The following is a 24,708-nucleotide window of genomic DNA, read 5'->3' as shown; positions in this document are numbered from 1 at the left end:
CTATTATTATTACTTCAGCTTTTTCTGTTCTTTTACGATCCCTTTTTTGGGGACCTCTCACCCTAGCAGCTTTGATTGGGACAGGGACGTCACAATAAGCTTTTTACTTTCTTTCCTCATAAATTCTCTCTCTTTTCTCTAATAGAGTAAGGCGTTGGTCTGTCTCTTTTCATCGCAACCTTCACAAAATCTTTCATTCTTCACGTTCTGATCTTCTTTCAGATGCCTATTTACAAAAAAAAGGTAATTTAAATTATATGATTTACCGCTGAATATAAGACGTTTTAACTCACTACTTATTTTTAAAAAATGGTTAGGAACTATTTACTACACTTGTGATTATTTATCTGTTAACTCATTTCATTTTCTTTCTGTTTCTTTATTCTTTTTGAGGCGTGTGCGATCCAAAATAAGTTTGATGTTTTTATTTATTATTGTATCACATTTATAATATGTATTGTACCTTATTTATTATAAATGTTATATACATATGTATGTATGTTTATGTACGTTTGTTTGTAAATACGTATGTTTTGTACACGTCAACTACATATTAGTACTTCTATCTATTCCATACTATGGTTGTCTGTAAGAGATTGCCTTGTGTTATAAGACCACCTATTGAACTTCTTTGTATATTATTGTGAAACTATTTAAATGTACAATAAATAATATTACATAAATAAAAATTGAAAAAGTTATACGCATCCTTATTTCATTTTGTATTTAAAAGTAAAATCAAACGCACACTTTCAAAATACCGAATATATTTTTCCATTTCCAAATAACTCAACCGAAAGTCCAACTTTAAATAATCCGTTCAACTCTTCACTCTGTGAATGATCGTTTATGGATATCAAATTATATTTTCGCTTGATCTTTCATCTTATGATCGTAATTTGACCATCTTAAACGCAGTAGCGACACCGACAGTCGCCGCTCGCCCAACTTTTGTTTTTTTAAATCGTCCGTTTTATTGCGTCTTAATCAAATGCTGTTAACTGTTGGAAATTGAGCCCGTCATCTGATACCGATCGCGGTATATCGCATTGCACTGCGAGAACGTTCGCCAGTGTTTCCTTTACACGAACTTTTGGGCAATATAACTTTTATTCGGATATAAAATGCTTTAAAACACCCATCAATCGCGAGTAAATTATTTTAAGAACTCTTTGATATTTATTTAATATTTTTTATTGTACATGTTAAGTCAATTTTGAAGTTTAAGTCACTCAATGCAGGCGTAGGCCTTCTCCAAAGATATCTATGGGAGATATATCATAATCGGCACGCTTGATAGGTATGTTAGTGCTTGCACTACTTATTTTGTGAGGAGTGGAAATTCTTATATAATTTACAAAATGTGAATTACTTAAGATCATTCAATTCGATGTCTCAGTTCTACTGCTCATAAAGTGTAAAGAAAATAATATATATATATATATGTATGTATATATCTGTACATTTATAGGTATAATTAGAGTGAAAAGCAATTCATTTCGTAATAAAGCCTATTTTTATCAATTTTCAACGATTTGTCATACGATATAGATACCTTTTCACTTACTCAAACCCCGAAAAGAAGCGATGTTGATAAAATTGTTGTTCTGTTAACAACTACCATTCTCGCGTCTTGAGTTGATGAGAGACAGTATGCAGATATAGTACAAAGCGTTATGTTATGTTGCACTGTTTTTGTTTTGTATCATTTATCACTAGGGGAATTCCCGGATCATTCACGTTCCTTTTTAGTAGGAAAAAAAAATAAGGATTTGTGTCTTGCATTTTAGAAGATATATATAAATCCAACTGCAGTACAATAAGAGTTTTCTGCGTATATTTACTTATGCAATTGTTATAAAAAGTCAGTCAATAAATATACGATAAATGTGCGAAAAGAACAACTAGACATAAAACATCAACGGAATGATTGCAAAAGTAAAGTAATGGTTTGGCGAAAAAGTAAATCCTATAACTATCTGGAGCTCTTACTCTCAATAATTAAGTGAAAAAAACTTTTTACAGGTTATTCAAGTAAATGTTCCATGTAATACACAGGAACACTAAAGTATCTAAAACATAGACTAATAACACAGGTAATTCAAAATATATGCATTTGCTATATATATCCAACATATTATGTAATTGTCAACAGTTTCATAGGCGTTATAACTGTTAATATTTTCTTTATGATAAGAACAACAAACTTAAATGTTATTAGAGTTTTTTAATATAAATTACATCAGAAAGGTCACAGTTTTAGTAACGAAATTTTTTTATTTGTATTATGTTTTTGTATGTTTGTTTGTACACGATTATTTATACGATAAAGAAAATTTGCATATTTTTCTTATAACAATAAACAAAAAGGGTTTAAAAACAACTGTCAATATCATCATTGCTTCCGTAAGACTGTGGACTCTGCAGTGGACATAAGACTCTCCCAGAATTTTATAATAGGACCGATTTGAAGCGACCTTATTATACTATAACATATAAATTATAATTACATATAGTCGGATAACATTATAAAACGGACATATTCCGAATGTTAACGGATAAAATGTGTATTTTATCACCTATCTAAAAGTGAAACGTGGGAACTGACATATTAAAAATAATACAATAGTGCAAAAAGTTTTTGCTCAACTGAAATATTTATTGCATTATAAAATGCAGTTGCACATGCCTATCTAGGTAACAGTATCGAATAAGGTAAAGCATATTTTGGGACTTGCAACTTTATGTTGTTATATCACTGATATGCCTATATCAGCTTTTAGTTTCGAGTTCTGAAATTTTCATCAATCTGTCAAATTATATGTGAATATATAGCGTGTTTTGTTAAAGGTGTAATAGCTTTAAAGGAGAGAGTGCATCTCTCATTCTCTTTCGATTATTGAAAGAATGCTGTCACTTCGCCAAACACCAAGCTACATTGCGATGCTTAATGAAAGCAACAGGGACATGACCACCACCACTCTTACAAGTGTGTACGATTGAGAAGATTTTATGTTACACCTTATTCAAAAATCAATGGTTTCAGAAATAATACATAATATTATGATGATATAGTAAGAAAAAGCATTATTAAAATTAAATGAGAAATATATATTTTTTTTTTCATAAAGACCAAAGTCAAAAGTCTGTCGCATGCTAATAAAAATACAACGTATTCAAGAGTGACCACTTTATACGCCATGTTAATATAGGTGAAAAAGATATGGCACAGTAAGAAAACGACCAATATTTAGCCATTTCCGCACATGCAATGGTAGTCGTGCAACAAAGTGCACCGCCCGCCAGCCCGCTGATAAATGCGCATGCGGTAAGCAATGCGAATTACACAACTGCTGAGTAGACTCTGTGTTTGACACTAATCGGTGTAACATAGCTCCTGAAGATGCCCCGTGGAGGGGTGAAACACGTGTTGAGTCATTTAACGGTGGCTAAATATTGGTCCTTTTCTTACTTAGGATGGACTTCCGCAAAATAACGCCTATTCCATTAAATAGATATGGCACAGTCGAGGCTATTGGTCCGGTCCTGGAGGACTGGACTGGACGGTACTGTACTCTAATATTCCGGATGGTGCAGGTGCTTTCAGGGCATGGATGCTTTGGCAAGTACCTGTGTGGTATAGGCAAGGAACCGTCAACGATATGCCACCATTGTGGTAGTGAAGAGGATACATCTCAGCACACGCTTGAGGAGTGTACAGCTTGGGAAGCGCTGTGCCGAGAACTCACCGATACTGTGGGGAATGACCTCTCCTTCCAGACTTTGTTAAGGCGATGGTACAGAACGAGCAGTTATGGAGCGCTGGTATAACTTTCTGCGAAAAGTTGATGCCGCAGAAGGAGGCTGTGAAGAGAGAGAGAGAGAGAGAGAGAGAGAAAGAACATCTGAGCTCCTCATTCGCAGTCGGAGATCTGGACATCAGAGAGTGTTATACCGCGCCATTCTCCAACCACCTTAGCATGACATTGGCGAGCCTCAAAATAATAAAAAAACTATAACCAATAATTATGTTGATTTCCGTATGATCTGACAAGATTTCTCACGATTTTCCTTTCGTTTTTGAGCATTGAAGATTCTCTATCGCACCGTCACCTTTATCTGTAAATCACTGGACCATAAACACTAAGCTTTCTTTGTTAATACGTTGTGATATATCATAAACAATCTATATTAAATGGAATGTAAATCTAATTCGATATCGGAATAGGCCTCCAATGTACACAGTAGACCTAACCTAATTTACAGCGCACTAAATTAAAACACAACTACTCGTAAGTAAATAATTTACGTGGGCCCCGATATTTGGTTCGTAGGCGCGGCGGCCACGCGTGGGCGATCAATAAATTCGATTCCGCAGCGCTTCGACGTCAGCTGGCGTTATCAAATTGATTCTGATTGCCCACAACGTATTCTTTAGGTCGTTTATTCGTCAATTAAACTGACTTTTAAAAATGACGTCACAGTTATATAAGACGAGTGTGTCGGATTTTATATTTCAATGATTATAAGTCAAAAATAAATTCTCTGCCAATGTTATATGAATAAATATTGACAAATTAGATGTATGTTAAAACAGAATGTCTTTTATGTTTTAGGTTTGTTATGTTATGGGTTTTCTTCAAATTTATTAACTTTCAACTATAGTTTTTTTAAGGCCCTCGTTATTGGAGATGTCGCCTCTACTCTTGTCTTGGCGGGGTTTTTCACAATTCAATAACTTTTTCACTTCTATTTACTTTTTTTTATACTCCTTTTTTCCGTCACAATATACCATATTCATCTGGCTTACTAGTTTTCTTCTGTACATCACCTTTCTTGCTTTTCCTTCCCTCGGAAAATATCACAGCAGGTTTTCTTTTATATGTCAGAGCAATCTAATTCTTGTCTCTGGTTACATACCTCCTATTTCTCTATCTTATTACATTCTTATACAATTTATATATTTTTAGTTATAACATAATACATAGGCATTTCACATTTATTGCTTTGTTTTATTTCTCTCTATTAAAACCTGTATGATCTCTCTGCCGAATTTTAAGAACGAAGGACAACGTTTTTTGTCGCCCATCAAAATGCCGATATTTCTTACCTTAATCCTATCTCTTATTTCAAATTCCAACTGCGTTCTCTGTTTTTATATATGGTAGTTAGATATCAGAGATAACTCATATAAATGTGGTTTCTTACTGTGACTCTGATTGGTAAGCTCACAGTTGCTAAACACGCCTAGGAAGGAGTTAAGCGCAGAATTTCTCTACGGGATTGAATCAGAAATAAGGACATCCGTAGACAAATGAAAATGCCTGAAATGTTAAGGCCTTTTCCAAAGGTTCTATTGGAAATCTTTGGGGAAAGTCTTTATCTAAATATGGATGCTCGTTGGCTGAAACGATGATGCCATCTTTTACTTTTTAATCTTGATAGGACGATTGTTAAGAGGGACAATTCGACTCGAGTTCAATTCTTGCGCTTTAATATAAAAATTATGCATGTTACATAGAGCGTAAGAATTTTACTAATGCCATGGCAGGGGCGGAATTACTAGTAAATTTTACTTAAATTTAAAAATAAATACACGTATGTTAGACTCCGTGTTTTTCCCCCCTTCAGTTATACGCAACATCACCTTTCCTTATTGACATTTGGAAGAATCAATCGCGTGGGCCCGTGTCCACGCGCTAATGGGACTTCCGTTTCCGGTGACCGCTTCGTAGCGTTCGAGGGGGGCATTGTTTTTCTAAACACCGTGACCTGTTTTCAGCCTGGCAAATATGAGTATGTCAAATTTTATTTGCATTGTCAAACACCTGTCGTGTAGTCTTCAAACTATTAAAGAGTTTTGGAAAAACTGCAAGTCAATAGGCCTTCCATAATGATATCTATGGGGAATATACCATAACCGCCATGCTTAGCAGATGAGTTGGTGATCGCAGTGTGGTATTATGGTACGCAGAGGAAGTTGCAGCCCATCATCAGGAAACTTGTTTGTGAACAGTGGCAAAGTTTTATAGTTAATGCACAAAATGTGAATTATATGGGATTGGATCCAGGTAAATAAACCCGAGACTTGCGACCACAAGTCTTGGTCTTCATCTGGTCTACCGCGGCTCAGGATTGAAAAATTTTAACTAAAGAATTTAATTAAAGAGATGTGATAATGAAAACTGATTATAGGTGTGGTGCCCATAGGTGCCCATTTCCAATAAGAGCTTTCGGACGCAGTTTATATTTTGAGAACTTAATAAAGTTATTATTCCTTCATAAGGTATCTTATAAGCATATGGAGAATTGAGATATACATCTTCCGTTTCGAAATCGCTTAATAGAAGTTTAGGGATTTAAGTTTGTTGTTTGGCGCCTCCGTAGACAAAGACAAGACGTAGAGTGAGACTTCCTAAATTTTTTCACAAATTCTTTTAAAGAACATTGCTCTAACAGAACGTGAAGTTGTTAGCGGATTTTGTGGACTTACAAACTCCGTCCTCAACAATTTGTTGGTTATCATTGCGTTAAATGCTAACTTATTGGTTATGCGATCCAAGTCAGAAACTTTGAACGGGTGTAGATTACAGATGACACCAATAACTTCAATGAAAATTTCTGCATCGATTGAATCTAAGAGGATCTCCCGACAACGTCTTTGGACTTGTACGTTCACCGTTTGAAGGTTTTGGATTGGCTTAGGAGAGCATTGCTCCTACAGACTATACGTTAGGTATTGTCTGTTACTGATCTTAAGATGCTTGTTGAAAGCCCGTTGACTTCAAGTAGCCTATCATCTCTTATCGCTATCACTCTACGTGTCTTCGTAGAAACTAGTTTCGCCAAAACTAGTACCGGCCGTATTTGTACGGCGGACCTGTTTGTTTCACAGTCGATGCTATTGTGTTTATTTGAATTCGACGCTTTAGCTGTTTTGTATGTTTACATAATGTTTAGGCGTCAATGGGTGGATTGTTTGCTAACGTGTTTATGAGTCGCACCTTGTTCTATGTTAATTTTGTGTTTTGTACAGGATTTTAGGTGCGATTCGGACTGAACTAGCTTCTCTATGCGATCTCGGCAGTTTGAATTTAGAATTTATTTTAATCAAAGCTTGCATAAACAAACGAATATCAATCAACGATATTTAGGATTTCATTATATAAGTAAGAATAATAAACATAATTAAATATGTAATCTAAGTCTTCTAAATACACATTTCAATGCATCGTTCTTTAAAAGGACTCTTTAACTTCATTCTTTGTATATAAAGGGTAATTGGTTATTGGTTATAGTGTAAATGCTTTATCGTATATCCCATTTATCAAAAAGCTATTGAGATTTTAAACCTATTTCCAATCAACCTGTATATAATTATCATTCTGAAATATAAATAAATAATTAATTTATTCTATTTCAATGGGACAAGCTTACTTTCTGTCAATATAAAGTCTGCGGCGTCATCATTGTTTCAGCTCATAGACACCCACTGCAAGGCATATACCTCCCCCAAAGATATCTATGAGGGGATGTACCATAATCGCCAAGCTTGGCAGGCGGTTTGGAGATCACACTGTGATAGAATGGTTTGCAGAGGACGCTGCTGATCATCTGATACTTGTTTGTGAACAATGCAATCCAATATAATTAGTATATTAACACTGTGCTTTAATTATCCAAAATTGTGTCATGGGAAACGTACCCGCGACCTAAGATTGCAAGGATTGCAATTTAACAATAATTAATTTTAATATACAGCATTTCGTTGTATTTTGAATTTTATTTATTATTTCTCAAATCATTGATTTTTGGACTTGGTGTATCGTATCATAATAAAAACGAGATGATAGATGAGCTATATATACATTCTCTTAAAGCATTTACTATACATATATAACCTATGTAAGGTCGGATTTTTTATGAGGAGATTTCGTCACGCATTTAACTCAGGATCATAGTTCACGACAGTAATCAAGAGGTGATTTCTGGTCGATAATAGAAACTTAAATTCGACACTGAAGGAGTTCAATGACCTGTAATATTATAGCATCAATTGTTAACAAATTCGATATTGTTTATTCGCTGAGCGTATAAAATCAGAGCCTCGGTTTTGCTTAGTCGAGTTAAAAATACTCATGACGTCTGTTCTCGTGAAACGTGACGTGATGCAAATGTGGGTAGGCAGCGAGCGAATGATTCTTTGTATCTTTTCAGGGGCATTCAAACTTTTCTAAGCGAAGTTTTTGTAGAGAGAATTTGGAGGCTTTTATTAACTTCCTCTTCTTCTTTTCATCCGATCGACGCCCACTGTAAGGCAAAAGGCCTCCCCTAAGGTATCTATGGTGGTATACACCATAATCGCCACGCTTGGTAGGCGGGTTGTCAATCGCGGATTGGTATTATGGTACGCAGAGAATGCTGCTGCTCATCCTCTGGAAATTTGTTTGTGGGCAGTAGCAATCCTATATAATTAATGCACAAAGTGAGAATTATATAAGATTGTATTTTGGGAATCCAAGCCGCGATCAGCGATCGTAAGTCTGTCGTCGCAAGCAACACGCTTAGACGAACCTTGTGTGATGACTCTATCACCAGAGAACGATGGATACAGGCATCGGTCTTATTGTGAATTTGAAGGAGACCTCAGTTTAGCGGACGTGCTAATGTTGAAACAATGATCCATAATTTGTAGCGCCTTTCACTTTTTTTAAAATTCGAACTAGAATCTAGTTTGATTATTGTAAAACAGTTTTTTAAGTATAAAGCAGCATAACTTTTAAACTTAATGCATATCCAAATTTAATTAAGTTCAACTTTAAATTAGGTTTCCTTCATTTTTCTTACATTTTACTTTACTTAACGATATTTGATAATGTTTTAATTTTTGCATTCCAATCTAAGATTTGATATATATTTTTTAGTATAATTAAAAGTGCACGTAGTATTCTCGATTATAAATATACAAAATAAATCAATTTAAAAAGTTCCTTCCGGCCCGGTTTCATTTCGCATGCGGTCCTACATTTGGTGACCCCTGGCGAAGTATGTTTCTATGCAGTTAGTAATGAGTTACTATGAATTAGACTGAGCAGACCATTGCTTTCTCTTCCTGGGATTCCTGTCTAATGGTTTGGCACAGTTTGCAAATTACAAACAGTTTTATTTTCATATACAATTTTTGTAAATAACAAATATGTTGTAGTTCAAACAAATTTTTATTCGGTTAGGATCAATTACTTTAAATACTTGTCTGCTCCATAATAAAAGAGTTAAAAAAGCTTTATTTGATTGAAACTAGAATTAGATTGAGCTCTCTCATAGCGACATCCTTAATCTTAAACCTACAAGGGTTCATAAAACTTACCACAACAAACAGATTTGTTAAACACTTTCATAATGTTCTTATTAAAATAGCGCAAATCATTTCAAAGCTTTACCACTTTATTTCAAAATCCAGCTGTACTGCAAGTATTTTTGCGTAAATTTTAACGCACAGTTATTCAGCAAAGGTTAATTGCCCAGTTAAAGTATATAACTTGATATAAACCTGATTTATTTATTTATTTAGGTACACCAGTAGTACACATAAATTAAAATGACATTAAAAGTTACCGTCTATCTAATGGTTCTGTTATGTGTTCCTTTATAAGTGACACAATAAAAAAATCACCTTATACAATATTGCAGAAAGGTCAGACTACTTGATTGAATAAAGATTAAAGAGAAAAGTGATGCCGCATGTAAACGGAAACATGTGCCTTACGACTTTAGACACCCAAATAATTTGAAAATGTTTCCTCCGGCGCGAAATCTTTTTTAGGCTGTGTGATTAAAAATACTCAATTAAATATCGTTATTATTATCATATGAGCAGATAGATGCCTTCTTCAAGGTATAAACCTTCCCTAAAAATGGCTAAGATGGTCGGTCTTGCATTGCACCAGCGACATCCTGCAATCTTTACTATGTCATCGACATCAGGTAATGTATTGACGTATCTATTACACTTTTGTTTAAAAATAAACACATTAAGAGCGATCACTTGTACAAAAGTCTTGACGTACCTATACGTTCTAATTTCAAAATTTCAAATTTAGATTTTTTTCAAATAGTGTTCTTCTATTACCGGATTATAAATGCGTGTATGTAGTTATAAGGGTTCAAAACAATTTCGCAATAAAGTTATCGAAATATTTTGAGGTCTTTAACAGAGTTCAAAGTTTAAACGAGTGAAATGGCAATAACGATGCAATAAATTCGGTTTTCAACTGCGATTGTATGAGTACAGTAACAAAGGCGACGTCATCTCATCAATCTGTGGCTTAAATTGCTCTACGGACCGAATTGAACGAATTGGTCCGTGCCACTTGTAGCTAATTGGTACCGGGAGGACAGCGTTGCGTTATTGTCGTATTGATTGCCATTCGTCCTGCCCCGAGTCCCATTTTGGGCGCCAGTATGAAGTATCGCCTAATTTGAATAAAGTACTCTCTAATTCGGTACACTGATTTTCAAGTATTTTAACGCATGATTTAATATCCAATAAAGCTAATTTAAATTACCATGTAATTAACGATATTTGGTTATGTCTTAGGGATTTAAAAGTGAAAAAATTGTCAGACTAGACAGATAAATTAGACGTGAAAATAGGAAAGTAAAAAGTTATAAAAGAATGTATATGCAAGTAAAATGCAAATAAATATATTAAAATAAAGCAAAACAGAATAATATGTAAACCTGTAGTGCACTGATGGATTCGCGAAAGCGGGGTGATGAATGATTAGGAAAATATAAAGGAATGAAAGAATTTGTGAAGAATAAAAAATGAATGTATTAATAACATCCAGAAGGGAAAAAGATGACAATGTAAATAATAATAAAAAAATGGACAAAAATAATTTGAATTATGTAAATATTGTCCCAGTGTACCCAAGACGGAAAGAGCGAGAAGACCCCAAAAATAGGGGCCATAAAGAATTGGTGAATAGACATATCGGTATTTACGTATTAACGCCACCGCTGCAAAAATTTACCTAAAAAGATTCCACCGTGACACATCACTGTAATCTAAATTACTGATGAATAAATATAAAATGAACCACTTTTCATAAAATCAAAAAACAAAAATAGGCAAATCTACACCTACCTTCTTGTTTTATCGGCTTGTTAATAGAATTTTTGCCGCGGTGGCGTTAATACGTAAGTACCGACAATTCATTTGTCAACAAAAATCTTTAAAGCTTTTTCAATTATTTCCAATTAGCCTGTATAAAGTGATCACTTTGAATTGATTTGGACTGCAACAAGACAAAAACTTCTGGCAGCATACATTCGGCAGGGACAGTAAACAACAATTAATTTTAATATGTAGCAGTCCGAATTTGAAAAACGATTTATCTTAATAAAATATTATTGTTATTTATTATATCTGAAACTATAGATTTATGGATATAGTGTAATTATCTTTTCAGCTATAGGATGTTCACAGTTGGACATGGGCCACTCCATGGATTTCGAATAATACCGTTTGAAAGCCTATTAGCCTACCATACATTAATTGTCAGCAAATATATATACATTCACTCCTTTATAGCTTTTACACCAATAACCAATCATCCTATATGTCGTTCTTTGTGAATTCGAAAATTTGTAAATTGTTAATATATATGTACTGTCTATTTGACCATTATTCTGATTACAGACTTTCAAAATCACGATTTACACGCAGAATATGACTTAAACTTGCTTTAGGTATATTTTTTAATTACTATTCATTATTTAAACATATAGCAACACTTAATGAAGTCTATTGTTTACAGATGTATAAAAAATCAACACAATTCTAGTTAGCTTATCTGTATTGGTTTAAAGACATCATTTGTACATTAAATGTACGAAGTTCAACGTCATATCTAAGAATAGTTTGTTTGTTTAATCACCTGATAGTGTTTATCAAGAATATTTACTCTCGGAGTTAAATATTCGACCTATTATAAATGGATAGTGAAAAGCGCCATCTATCGGCAATGACGTATAACTAGCTAAAAACATTTTTGGCGCCTTTTGAAAATATTTACTTTTAAAACTAACAATCACGTATTAAAATAGCACAAAATGTCTCTCTGAAAGAAAAGGCAAGCGGTAATCTACCATGAGGGCTCAGTACGGTAGATGAAACATATTTATCATATTGTTGATAGAAAAAGTTTGAGGTTACCTCAATAAGTCTTTATTTACTGTCTTTAAGATAGTATGGATTTATTATTTGCATAAAATGTGTGCCAAGGAGCGAACTTTAAATCTTAACAACCAAGCTATACAAAAAACGGAATTGAATTAAAAAAAAAACCTTTAAATATTGGTGGTCTCTTTCGATTGAATAAATTTAAAACGGTGCTTAGATACAATTTTTTATAAATATCATCAACTGTCTCGTTATCAATAATATTAATATAAAATAATAACTTTTTCGGCTGCTCGCCCATCTGTAACTCACTTTAAATGGAATCCAATTAAAAAAGACATACAGGATGTTGCTACTAATAGATAAATCACCTTAATTTGGTTATTATTTAACGAACCGTGAAATAGGTGCACCTTTTATAATTATTGCCAGCGCTCGGGGCCGATGCGTACGGTTGAAACGGTGAGTTAGTTATACTATTACATATGGTTTATATTATTGATGCGTAAATATTTTTTTCTTGGAACAAACTTTTTTTTTTCTGAAAGGAATGAGCGCAAGATGTCCTGCCCTCTAGCGGAGAATCTTGTAACCATTTGTCGTGAATGCTCATGTAAAAAAGTCATGGACATTCCAAATGGATGTTACAATAATAAATGCAATTGGTAAATGTGTAAATCATAAAAAATTATTGTAATTAATACAATAACTACGGCAAATTGTTATTCAAAGTTAACAAAATGGTGGTCTGTCACTTTTAGTATTATTGGTAAGTCTTTCAACAAACTATAAGGGTTATGTACGTGTTTGTGATTGAGCACAAACTAAGGGTTCACCCATCTCTCTAGCTTTTGTTAGATGTCGGTGCTGTTAGCCTTGTGGGGCTGTTATAGCTTCGTCGTAGTTTTTTGGTTCTGTTCGTTCTCGTGTTCCATTTGAATGTTATGTATATCTGTGTGATTCGGGTACCCAGTTTCTTCGTTCTACCGGGTGGTGTTGTGGGGGTGAAGTCTTGGTTCCGTAGCTGCTGCCAGCATTTTGTATGCTTCTGAAGGTGTCGGTGATGAACTTTCCTTCTTTCTGGCAGCTATCTTATATGAGTCTCTGGGGGAATCCACGTAATTGCCCACTGTCCCTAATTCAGTGCTATTCGAACAGATATAAAGATCGAGCCAGAAAGGAAAGATTTCTACAATTTGAATATTGTAAAAATCGTACAGTCATAAAGAATTTATTATTTATACATTATCATGAATAAAACCTAAAGTCGGGTAACAGTGATCAATAGCTTTCATATAGTAATAAGAAAACAGATTTTAAATGTGAAAATTTTAAAATAAATATGCCGACGTATAGAAGGCGAAATGTGAACGGGATGTAAATGTGAAGCAAGGAAGAAGAGAAATGAAGAATAAAAATACTGAAAAATATAATTTATAAACTGAATCCCTGTCATAGATAAAGATAGAGGAACGTGAAGCCCTCAAAAAGGGAGAGAATAAACAATAAGTCCGTGTGGCCTCCCTGTTTTTGGAAGGCGATGAGTTCCCCCATTAGATATATTGTTTTAAAAAAGGTTATTATAATGTGAAATGAACGTGAAAAAGGAAGCGCCCACGACGGGGGTTCCGTTCCTGCTCAACCGGAACATCGCGTGCGCGGAGACATTTTACCGTCTTATATCCCTACGGTTTGTTTTTTTAAAATAAATATCCTTTTGTTGTGACAGTTTCTGGATTTCGTCAGGTGGAACATTTAAAGGAGTTTTGTATTTGTTATGTTAGTTGAAATGAATTTGCTCAAGCAATAAGAATTGTATAGACCGGCCTTTTTTAGTTTGAGACCTCTTCAAACATTACGGGACTATTTTATACTAACCATTAGATGCAATTTGAAAGAAGATTTGTTAATGAAAATTTCTATCACTTCAGATCCGAAGTGGCTATTGGTATATATTTACACGTAACCACTACAGATCTTTAGTAATCGAGACATTAGTATGTGTGTAAACTTTTATTAATAATTCGATATATTAGTTAAAATTATACAAATTTGTTTCTTTATAGGAATACTGGAGCCTTTTTTATCGGCAATATTTGGCTGTAAATCTGTCCTATACTAATATGTAGCAATAAATCATTATTACATAGTATGCCGTACAACTTACAATTGCTTTGACACCAAATAGCGTACACAGTTTCCTTCTAGACGATTCTATTGGTTGAGTAATCCTTTAAGATAAAAAAAACATCTTTCCATATTTACGCTACTTTAAAACAATTAAATTTAAACGCGTGTATAATAATTTCTAAGAAAATTCTAATTCAATCATTTCGCGACAATTTATATAAATACTTTTTGCAAGTACGTAACTAAAAAGATCAAAATTTATAGAGAGATGAGCCAAAACCCCGTATCGGCCATCAATCTCCACCATCAGATAACGCGTACCAATATGGTAACCGTCAAATTAGGGTCCCCTAGCGTCGTATTTAATCACGATGGTCATAACAGTGCGGAAATTGATGTCGAAAGTTAATGTCTTTATTGAAGACTCACGTTAGAAGTACAGGATGTTTTAAAAGGCGAAAAATTTTAAACACATTATTTTAACAACACTACGAAAAATTTTAAACACATTATTTTAACAACAAGATGAAAATTAAAATTTTAATGATAATAATTTTAATTGTCACGAAGGTGTTGTAATATTACACATATATAAAACACCTTTTCTGATTTAACAAGAAAACAATAAAGCGTCGATTCTTAAAATAATTTTTTTTTATTTTAATGCGTACATAATATAGGTTATTATGACATTTTTTTACATATTATTTAAACAAATCTATACAATAGTTTCACCTAAAAACAAAGAAACGACAAGTTTATTGTAAAGTTACTTTTTATTATTTTGTATTTCTATAATCTAAGATGAAAATTTTACGCTAAATCAATACAATGACGTATGACAGTCCTGTCAAAAACCACATAAAGAAATGTAGTTTCTTTATATATATTTTCCGGATATTGAATTCGGAACATTTCTCAATAACTACACATTTCATTATTCAAACGGAAAATCATATCATATATTATTACTCTATATTATGTATTATTAGAAAATAATATAGAAATAAATTATTATTTTATAATAACGTTAATATTAATAAATTATTAATAGGCGTGGACTAATATCTGGAAATCTTGTATGTATTAAATATAAATAAAGACTACCTAGCAGCTCAGTCGAAGTATTCACATGAAGCTTGGATATAATGCCATTTTTAAACTTTTAGTTGAATATATTATATACATTATATGTACTAGAAGTTAGTTTTAACATCTAATACTATATATATATATATATATTTTTTTTTTAAATTATTTATCATTAGAACTAGAGCATGCCGATATATTAAAAGAGACATCCTGTAGTTACAGTTAAGAGAAAGATCCATTGTATAACTTTTTTAATTTTGTTCCTACGGCCATATTACGCCAGACAATAAAACAAGCTATAATTTGGTCCAGCGAGACGGTATCATCGCGCCGTATAAGGCATACCATTAATGGTATCGACGGAGATAAGAATCAAGTCGGCGCTCTTTCGGGTGGCACTTTGCTCTACAAAGCAAACGAATCCACCCCGAACGGGTTCCTTTAAATGTTACATATGTCCTTGGTTATGTAATGGGGTAACTATGTTGAAATGATCACTTGCTGTTCCGTGGTTTGTGAAATAGAAATGTTTAAGAATACTTGCGTTAGCGTCGCTTCCCTTTTGGAAGAAGAATAGAGCCGTCATACTTTCTTGCAGTTTGTTAAAAGGTGGAGGGTGGACATTGTAATATATTATAGTATACTAGCTGATCCCGCAAACGTTGTTGTGCAAAAAAAATTAAAGTTTTTAATTAACAAATGTAAGATAAGGGTTGATCGTAGAGGGGTGAAAATTTAGGTTTGTATGTATTTTTGTATGCTGTATCATAATAAAATAAAAACCAAAAAAATTGTCTAAAAAATTAAAAATAAAATTTAGGGGTGGACCACCCTTATCACTTAGGGGTATGGAAAATAGATAGTAGCCGATTCTCAGACATACTGAATACGCATGTAAAATTTGGTAAAAATCGGTCAAGCCGTTTCGGAGGAGTTCAAGTTCGAACACCGTGACACGAGAATTTTATATATTAGATTGAGAAGAAATTGTTATAGAGTAAACGAGTAAGTTATAATGGTATGTAAAATCGAAGGAATGAAAATAAAAACAGTCAGTTGGATATGTAAATAATAAAAAAATTGCAGAAATGTGTATGTAGTGTATATGAACGCTGTAATAATGATAGAAAATATGAAGTATTAAAGAAGGAAGAAAGACAGAAAATGTGAACGATGAGAGTGAGGGTGAAAATAGAAAAGTTTGTGTAAAAATAATTGTAAAATATATTCTTGTCCAAAAAATTAGATGGGGATTAGATGATAACATTAAAAAAATAAATGATCATCAAATTATTATAGTATTCTTACGATATGCCTTATACGAATGGAAGATCACACAGAGACATCGAAAGGATTGCGTTCGGAGTTTCATTGCTAAATCGAATATGAAATGAGATTCGGAGACGAACTAGGGTCAATCCTGGAACCAATAGCCGTGGCAGCTGGGAGGTTCTGGAAGAGCTACCGTGTGCCGGTAGGCATGGCGTGAATAGGCCCCTCAGTATGAGGATCGACGACATAGTTAAGAATGATGCCAGACAGGTCGTTGTGGGAATCCTTAGGCGAAGCACAAAGCTACTATCGTCTGATATGATGAGATGATGATGGTAAAAGATTAAGCCCCTTGTGGTGAATCGACGATATAGTTTAGTCGCGGAAAGCAATCCAGCTAGATTCGGGCGACACAAGATCAGTCAATTTGTCAATCTTTGGGTAAGTATGCCTTGTAGTGGGCGGCTTTCGGATGATATCTTGAGCATCATCATATGAGTAGGAACAATGCCAGAAGAGTCTAATTTAAACTATATTACATTCAGTTTTTTTGGGGGAGGTATCTTCGTTGAACTGGATCTTAGACTTGGCGATAGCCGCACATGTGCGTGGATGGTACAAGAATCTCATTGTGACTAATATCGCGCGTCAATAGAAAGTGGGGTGAGCAGCGGTCACAAGACGCGGGCGTGTTTCCCCCGTGAGTCATACGACACACAGCACGGGCCAAATGCCCGGCCGATATGTAAGTGTCGGGGGCCATTAGGCGACCGCCTAACATGTAAAGGAATATAATAAAACCACAACAGTCTGATATTCAGTGGCTAATAGACATACTTGTCATTGCGTGGTACAGTCGGAAAGAGAAGTACCGAGCTATAAATAATGTAACAAACCGAGCCGAGGTTCCTGAAAAAGCACACTAATTTTTACACTGTGAAAAGTGTTTACAGTATGAAAGTGTTATAAGATGCAACGTTAAATACACTCTTTAATGGAATCAGGCGTTCTAAATTCTAAATCTGTGTTTGGCACTAATCGGTGTAACATAACTCCTGAAGATGCCCCGAGGAGGGGTGAAACACGTGTTGAGTAGTTTGGTGGTGGCAGTTATGTGATTCGCATTGTTTGCCGCATACGCATTTGTCAGCGGGCTGGCGGGCGGTGCATTTCGTTGCACGACTACCACTGCATGTGCGGAAGTGGCTAAATATTGGTCCTTTTCTTACTGATGTATAAACATAGAATAAAACTTATATTTTTACGTATACATTTATAATTTATGTGAATAAAATTCAATATTTAGTGCATAAAAGTAGTATTTATTAAAATAAATTAACTTTAATAGAAATCACACGTTTTTGAATTCTAATTTTCTAAATATACCACTCGTAAAGTTTTGTTTCTCAAAAATGATAATAACTATGGAGCAGACTTCTATTTAGTAATAAAGGCTGACTCCATACAAAAATTACACAGGTACAGTTAAATAATAAATTAAAAAATAAGAGTGGATGTATCTTTGTAATAAATATGGTACTTAAACCTTAAATGCATGACATTTATTTATACTTTAAAAATATATATATCTTGCAAATAAGTACACTACAACGCACATTAAATTGAAAAAAATATAGATGTTTTATTTTTTATATTTATTTATTTAAAAAAAACCTTATGTTGTACATGTACTACACCACGCATTTACTGTTACTTATGCTCTTTAAGTGGTATGTTGCAGTTTTTCATAATTATGCATTTAAGGGTTAATAAAAATAGTAACGAAAAGACTTGTGCACGCGTCAGTACACAATCAGTATAAAAGGTGAACTTCGGTACGATTAGGCCTCGCTAAAGGGTGCGCCACAGTGAGCGGAGGGCGTGGAAAGGTCTACCTTGGAGAGGGGAGGGGATTGATCATTAGCCCAATATTGACGCCTGACACATCACCTGACGTAATTTATTTCCATCATTTCTTGTCTACGCGAGAATAAAATGTAATTACTACAGCGATGATAGCTCAGCTGTAGGGGGATGAGACTTGCAATCGAAGATCACGGGTTTGATTCCCGGGCACAATCTTATAGTTCACTCTTTTTGCATTCTTTATGGGCAGCAGCGTTCTAAAAGACACTGTGATCGGTAACTCGCCTGCCAAGCCTGGCGATTATGGTAAATCGGGGCGTCTATGTTGACGTCTGTGGCGTCTGAAACGAGAACGACTAAACAATAACAAAATTGAAATAAATATTTAAAACATTTTTATTACTTGAAGTAAGCATTTACGCGCGTCAATTGTTTTAAAATTACTAGTAGTGAGTTATAAGGCTCGGAATTTTGATAATTTTGACCAAAAGTCGACAAAAAATGCAACGATTTGTCTTTTTAAATTAAATAAGCCGATGACTCGGTGTTTGGCACTAATCAGTGTAACGACTCCTGAAGATGCCCCGTGGAGGGGTGAAGCACGTGTTGAGTGAGTTTACGGTGGCGGTTGTGTGGTTGGCATTGTCTGTCGCATGCGCATTTACGAGCGGGCTGGCGGGCGGTGCACTTTCATGCACGACAACCACTGCATGTGCGGAAGTGGCTAGATATTGGTCCTTTCTTTTTTAAGATGGACTTCCGCAATGTAACGCCTGATTCCATTAAATAAATTTTTAAATTAAATTTACCAATGTTTGATTTATACATTATAATATCAACACTGTAAGTAATTCAACAAACAATACTTTTAATTTTAGATTTATGGATGGTTAAAGGTATCTTGTGGAACTTTATTATATATGAGTACAGGACTCATAAAGGATTAGTTAGTTAATTTTTTCCCTTTCTTTTCTTTTTTATTTCCATACTCTTCGGTCATTTTTCAAATGATCTATCTTTCTTCTACTTACATTCTACAATTTCCATCTTTCTTTTCCTTACTAGACTTAATGATATTGGGTTAATCACTGTAAATTGTACCATGTACATGTTATTATATGTCCACCTCTGGGACACAAATATAGTTGAAAGTCTGTGAACAGGTAGCGTATCTCTTCTATTATTTCCAAACTAGGTCTATCCGATAAAACTTTCCTCAGACCTCGGACCTAAATATAACGAGTTATATTATTCATATGCTATGAATGGATAATTGATTTCAAGGCATGAATAATGATAAGAGATTAATGTGAAACTTTTGTTGCGTCCCGCGACCCGACGGAGGCATTAACATCGATCATGAGTCACGTGCGCGAGCGCAGTTCGAAATTAACTAGATTTAAACGTTCCGGATTCGAACCCGGTACGCTGCGTCATTATTCATTCATGAACGCTTAACGAATGATTAAAAATAATCATAGCTTTCATATATTAATTACCCGTTTCAATTTTTGAATTTCGATGCGTATGGAGATAAGGTTTCTGAACTGATAGAGAGCAGTGGACACGCCCCCTGCACGTGTCCATAGACAGACGATACGTTAAAAAAATTGACCTGATAATAATCTTTCTCCATTGTTTATTTAGAGTTTGACGGAACATTGTTCATGTTCCGTCTATGATATCAAGTTATCATGGATAAACTTATTACAAAAATTGGAAGTCATTGAATGCGAGCAGTTCTTATTTTGTTAATTTTTGCACGTGAAAGTAGTCTATAAGAGATTGTTACGTTACATATAAATGTCTATTGCTTACTTGCGTTAAATACTTGTGTATGTGTAAACAATTACTGGCTAGTTTATATAATTAAAAGAAAAAAAAGTACTTTTAAGATGACGTGTGTAGATAGACATTCAATTATGAGATTTGCACATATTACGTAAACTTAGATGATAATTTTTTTTCATTTGATTGCACCCCGTTATTAAAGGTCTCATGTTTTTCTGTCTTATTTTTGGGACAGGGATATGTTTAACTGTTTTTCTATCTCCCTCCCTCTCTTTCCTCCTTCACAATTTCTCTCTTTCTTCCTTCTTCCTATCATTCTCACAGCGTTCATTTACATTACATTCACGTATCGCCTTCCATCTTTCGCCACGTTTCTTAAAATTTTAATTATCTACATTTTCAATTTCTCATTTTTCATATAACAATTTCTACTCAATATTATGAGTAACTAAATATATCACAATTAATTTTTTATCTCTCATTATATATATTACAATTAATGATACTTAGATGGCATTAAGTATGGGGGTAAGTAAATTGAGTGTCAATAAAAATGTCTTATTCGAAACTTAAGAAATGTTTACATTTGTTTTTTATTGTTCCAGGAAATAATTACGATATGCAGCATCGACAAGTCGATCAGAAATCGAACCAGTGGTTCGGAGCTACCCTCTCTAGTGTTGGTCGAAACGGTCCTATTGTGGTAAGTTATATATATATGTACACTTATATTAGTAATAATGTACGTCTGTCCGAAGACGTTATTTTTGTCACTAACCTATACTGAGTGCCAATTCATTTACAAATCCACCGGATACAAAAAAGGTTGTTATTCAAAAAAATATTTCTCCATTATTGCCTTCATTAATATATAATTTATATGTTTAAAAGAAACCTTATAATGTATTAAATTCCATAATATAAACAAAAACTTTATATTATTTCACGGCTATCTACTTTTCAATGTTAACGTTGTAGGGGACAAATAGATTTCCAACTGGACTAGATGGAAGTGGACTAGATACGAGTAGAGCGTCTTATAATGGTATAATAAGGTCGAATATCCACAGAATAATTGCATGATACGACACGTGTTTATGTACTGTCATTTCTAGCTGTCACATCCTCCATCGAACATATGATTCGCACTGGTGTATATGCTATATCATTATCATATCAGCTAGTAGATGTCCTTCACTATGTAGTCGGTCTATCTAATGAGACGTCTACACTTCGTCAATTTATAAATCATTTAAATAACAAAGAGCCGCTATACCATTAAAAATGCTATAAATATTCCCCTGATTACTTCCGTTGAATTTGCTTCAACACACAATGCGAGTCGAGTGGCGCGTGCGCATAACTCATTTAAAAATTTACGAGTGAAAGCGACCCGACCTTCGCTTTAAATCGCGGCAGATTTTTAATCTGTTATTATTTATGACAGTGCATATATTTTTGCAGTTAAATTATCTGTTTATTGATTTAAGCAAAGATAAAAACCGTAGTGTATAGTAAAAATAACTTCGTTCGTTAAAAAGCTCTTTATCACCTAAGCTCGATTTTTTTTTTTGAGGAACGTACTCCCAACAATCCATCATGAAAATTTCGGGTATAGAACGTTCACAGTTTATACATGTACCTCTTCCGTAAATTTCCAATAGGACATAACTACATAGAAAAATTCACCTTGTAAAACAGTAAAACCTCTTTATTCGCTTCCTTCATGCACTTTTTCTATTCGCGGATTAAAAAAATAAAGCCCAATTCCTATATTTGCGGATCTAATAAGTGTATACCAAATAATAAAAAGATTCCAATAGGTATCAAACCCAATTTACTCTCAACATCTTTAGTAACTAAAAAAAAAGATAAAATAGAAACAAACAGAGTCAAAACTGTGATAACGCGACAATATGTGATAATGTACCAAACTGTGATAATGTAGCAAACTGTGATAATGTAACAAAGTATGATAATGTAACAAACTGTAATGAATTTATACCTTCGTTTTCTTTTAAAATGCCGAAATATATATACTAATCCAAACACCGAAAGAAAATGTGTTATACATCCACCCGTTTAGAGCTTTTAGCAATTATTTTGTTACCTTTGTAAAGATGACACAGACTTTTGCTAACAAAGTGCGGCTATGTCTCTGACGACCCCGTGATCTTTATTATGGTGACCTATAAAGTTTATGGGGCGAGCGTTGGCGCTACACCCTTCCTGTTACACCCAACGTTCGCCAGCTGCGATGAGAAATACTGTGTCACCAACTACCATAAAGATACCAAGGAGTTTTATGTCTGAAAGAGTTTTTATTAATTTAATCACAGCACAAACATGAATCATGGTATAATTATGGCGTAATCTCAAAGAGAATCTCGGGCGGAAAATTACCGTGAAGTCTATTCGCGTTAAAACACTGTGACACATCAGTTGTAACTTAGGTTAACTACGTTACTTGATCATTTATATTATAAGACCGTGTTCATAATGACCAGTTGAAGTAAGAACATAATATTCATGAATTCGAATTTAGTGAAATTTCAGTGTAATAAGATTTCGGGCAAATAAACGACCTAAGAAAACCGCTAGAGGTCATATAGATAAATACAATTCAAGCCGATTTCGCTTACCATGGTAATAGGTACTTTTACTTTATTATAAATAGTTTATACATATTATTGCTATGATGATACTGACTATTATAATATAAATATTATATTAGGTACGTCGGTACTTCATGCCGATATTTCTTACCGTGGTAATAGGTGCTTTTATTTTAATACAACTTATCTTTGTGCAGGTAAAATACTTCGCTAATTTTAATATGTGACAATTTTTTAAGACATGGTAATCAATGCCGATTTTACTTACCTCGGTAATAAGTACTATTACTTTATTTTAACTGCTTTATACAGATAAGTGACTGTATAATAGTCAAATAGAATATCAGATAATAGCATAACAGTGGTAATGTTAATGCTGATTAATACTAATTTTACATAGCACAGATGAATTACATCGTTTTATATGCGAGTTATATCTTTTTTAAATTATAACAGCGCATCATAAAAATTATGGCAACACTAAAGTAAAGTTAAAGTTTATTGGAGGTAATAGGAAAAATAATAAAAAAGCAATGAATAAATAAAAAAGAACTAGTATAATGAAAATGATAAACGAGAGAGAGAGACAGAGAAAATAGTAAGTACGGTATAAATAATAGAAAAATATGAAATAAGATTAAATGAATTGTTAAACAATCTTATAAAAACTAGAATTTAAAGAAGGTGGGTGAAGGAAGTGAGGAGATGTATGGAAGGATAATTGAAAAGGAACAAAAGATATTGTGAAGGAAGTTAGAGGAAAAATTGGAAGACAGAATAACGAAAATGATTATGTAAATAAAGACTATGACCTATGATAGGACTTGAACGAAAGCCTCCAAAAACAGGGCCATTAAAAAATGTAATATGACATAAAAATAGACGTGATTTTAATTCTACTAACGCAACGATATAAGTAAAAGATGACAAGAAGTAATCATTAATCTTACAGTCCCTCCCATAGAGGCGCAGTGACATTTCTACAATCTGGGTCAACTCAAGTTCTCTGTGATGGGGTTGGCACACCATTAGGTCACGGGGCCGCCTTTATGGTTTGTTAGCTGAACAATGACTACGGATTGCCATTGTCTATATAAATTACCTGGACTATCTTTGCTTTGTTAGATTTTACGATTAGAAAATATATTAACTCTACCATATTAATTAGTTTTATATCATTTGTTTTATGTTTTATTGAAAATATGCTTCTCGTTCGGTTTACGTTCTCTGACCATGGTGGTAAATCAAAAGTACTTTCCATCCAGCTACTGACCAAATTGAAAGCCTGCAGGCTATATAACGTGCTGAACGAATGGTCCAAGGGGCCTTAGGGGTAAGTGAGACTCATAAGGTAGAGAAACCTTTTTAAGCTATTTGGAAGGCGCTGGATGTAAGTTGCTTCTTGGAAATATATGTCCAGTAGTGAAAATCCTATGGCAGTAATTTATGGTGATAATATAATGTAAGTTTTATATTGCAATTGTACATTAATTGCCCTTTTTAATCGGTTTCTAAATATAATAGAAATTTAAATAAATTTTTATTTTATTTTCATATATGTTGATCGATCAGACATTGTTTTGTTTACATTTGACCCGCGTGAATTCGAAGCTGTTAAGAATTTTATTTTTCAAGTTTAGGTAAAATTGTATTATAAGCACATAAAAAAGTACACAATTGCATTTTTCGAAATTGAGCGTGTCTCCAGTTACTAAAAGGGCCTGATAATGTAAAATGTATTCGGTGACATTCGGT

The 24,708-nt window shown here is 33.8% G+C and overlaps 1 protein-coding gene across 2 annotated transcripts in view; it reads left to right on the top strand.

Moving 5' to 3' along the window:
* Positions 1-24,708, top strand: part of if (inflated) — a 161,015-nt gene that overhangs the window by 70,034 nt on the left and 66,273 nt on the right. For both annotated transcript variants that reach the window (XM_068773391.1, XM_068773390.1), the window contains exon 3: positions 20,944-21,041. In XM_068773391.1, coding sequence (XP_068629492.1) covers positions 20,944-21,041 — 98 coding nt within the window. The remainder of the gene's footprint in view (positions 1-20,943; positions 21,042-24,708) is intronic.

Source organism: Battus philenor, unplaced genomic scaffold (assembly GCF_028537555.1).
Source record: "Battus philenor isolate CCGP_79_NKW_IND1 unplaced genomic scaffold, ilBatPhil1.0.hap1 SCAF_6, whole genome shotgun sequence".
Lineage (NCBI taxonomy): Eukaryota > Metazoa > Arthropoda > Insecta > Lepidoptera > Papilionidae > Battus > Battus philenor.
Note: the sequence above shows the minus strand (reverse complement) of the source record. Positions and strands in the feature narration are given on the sequence as shown.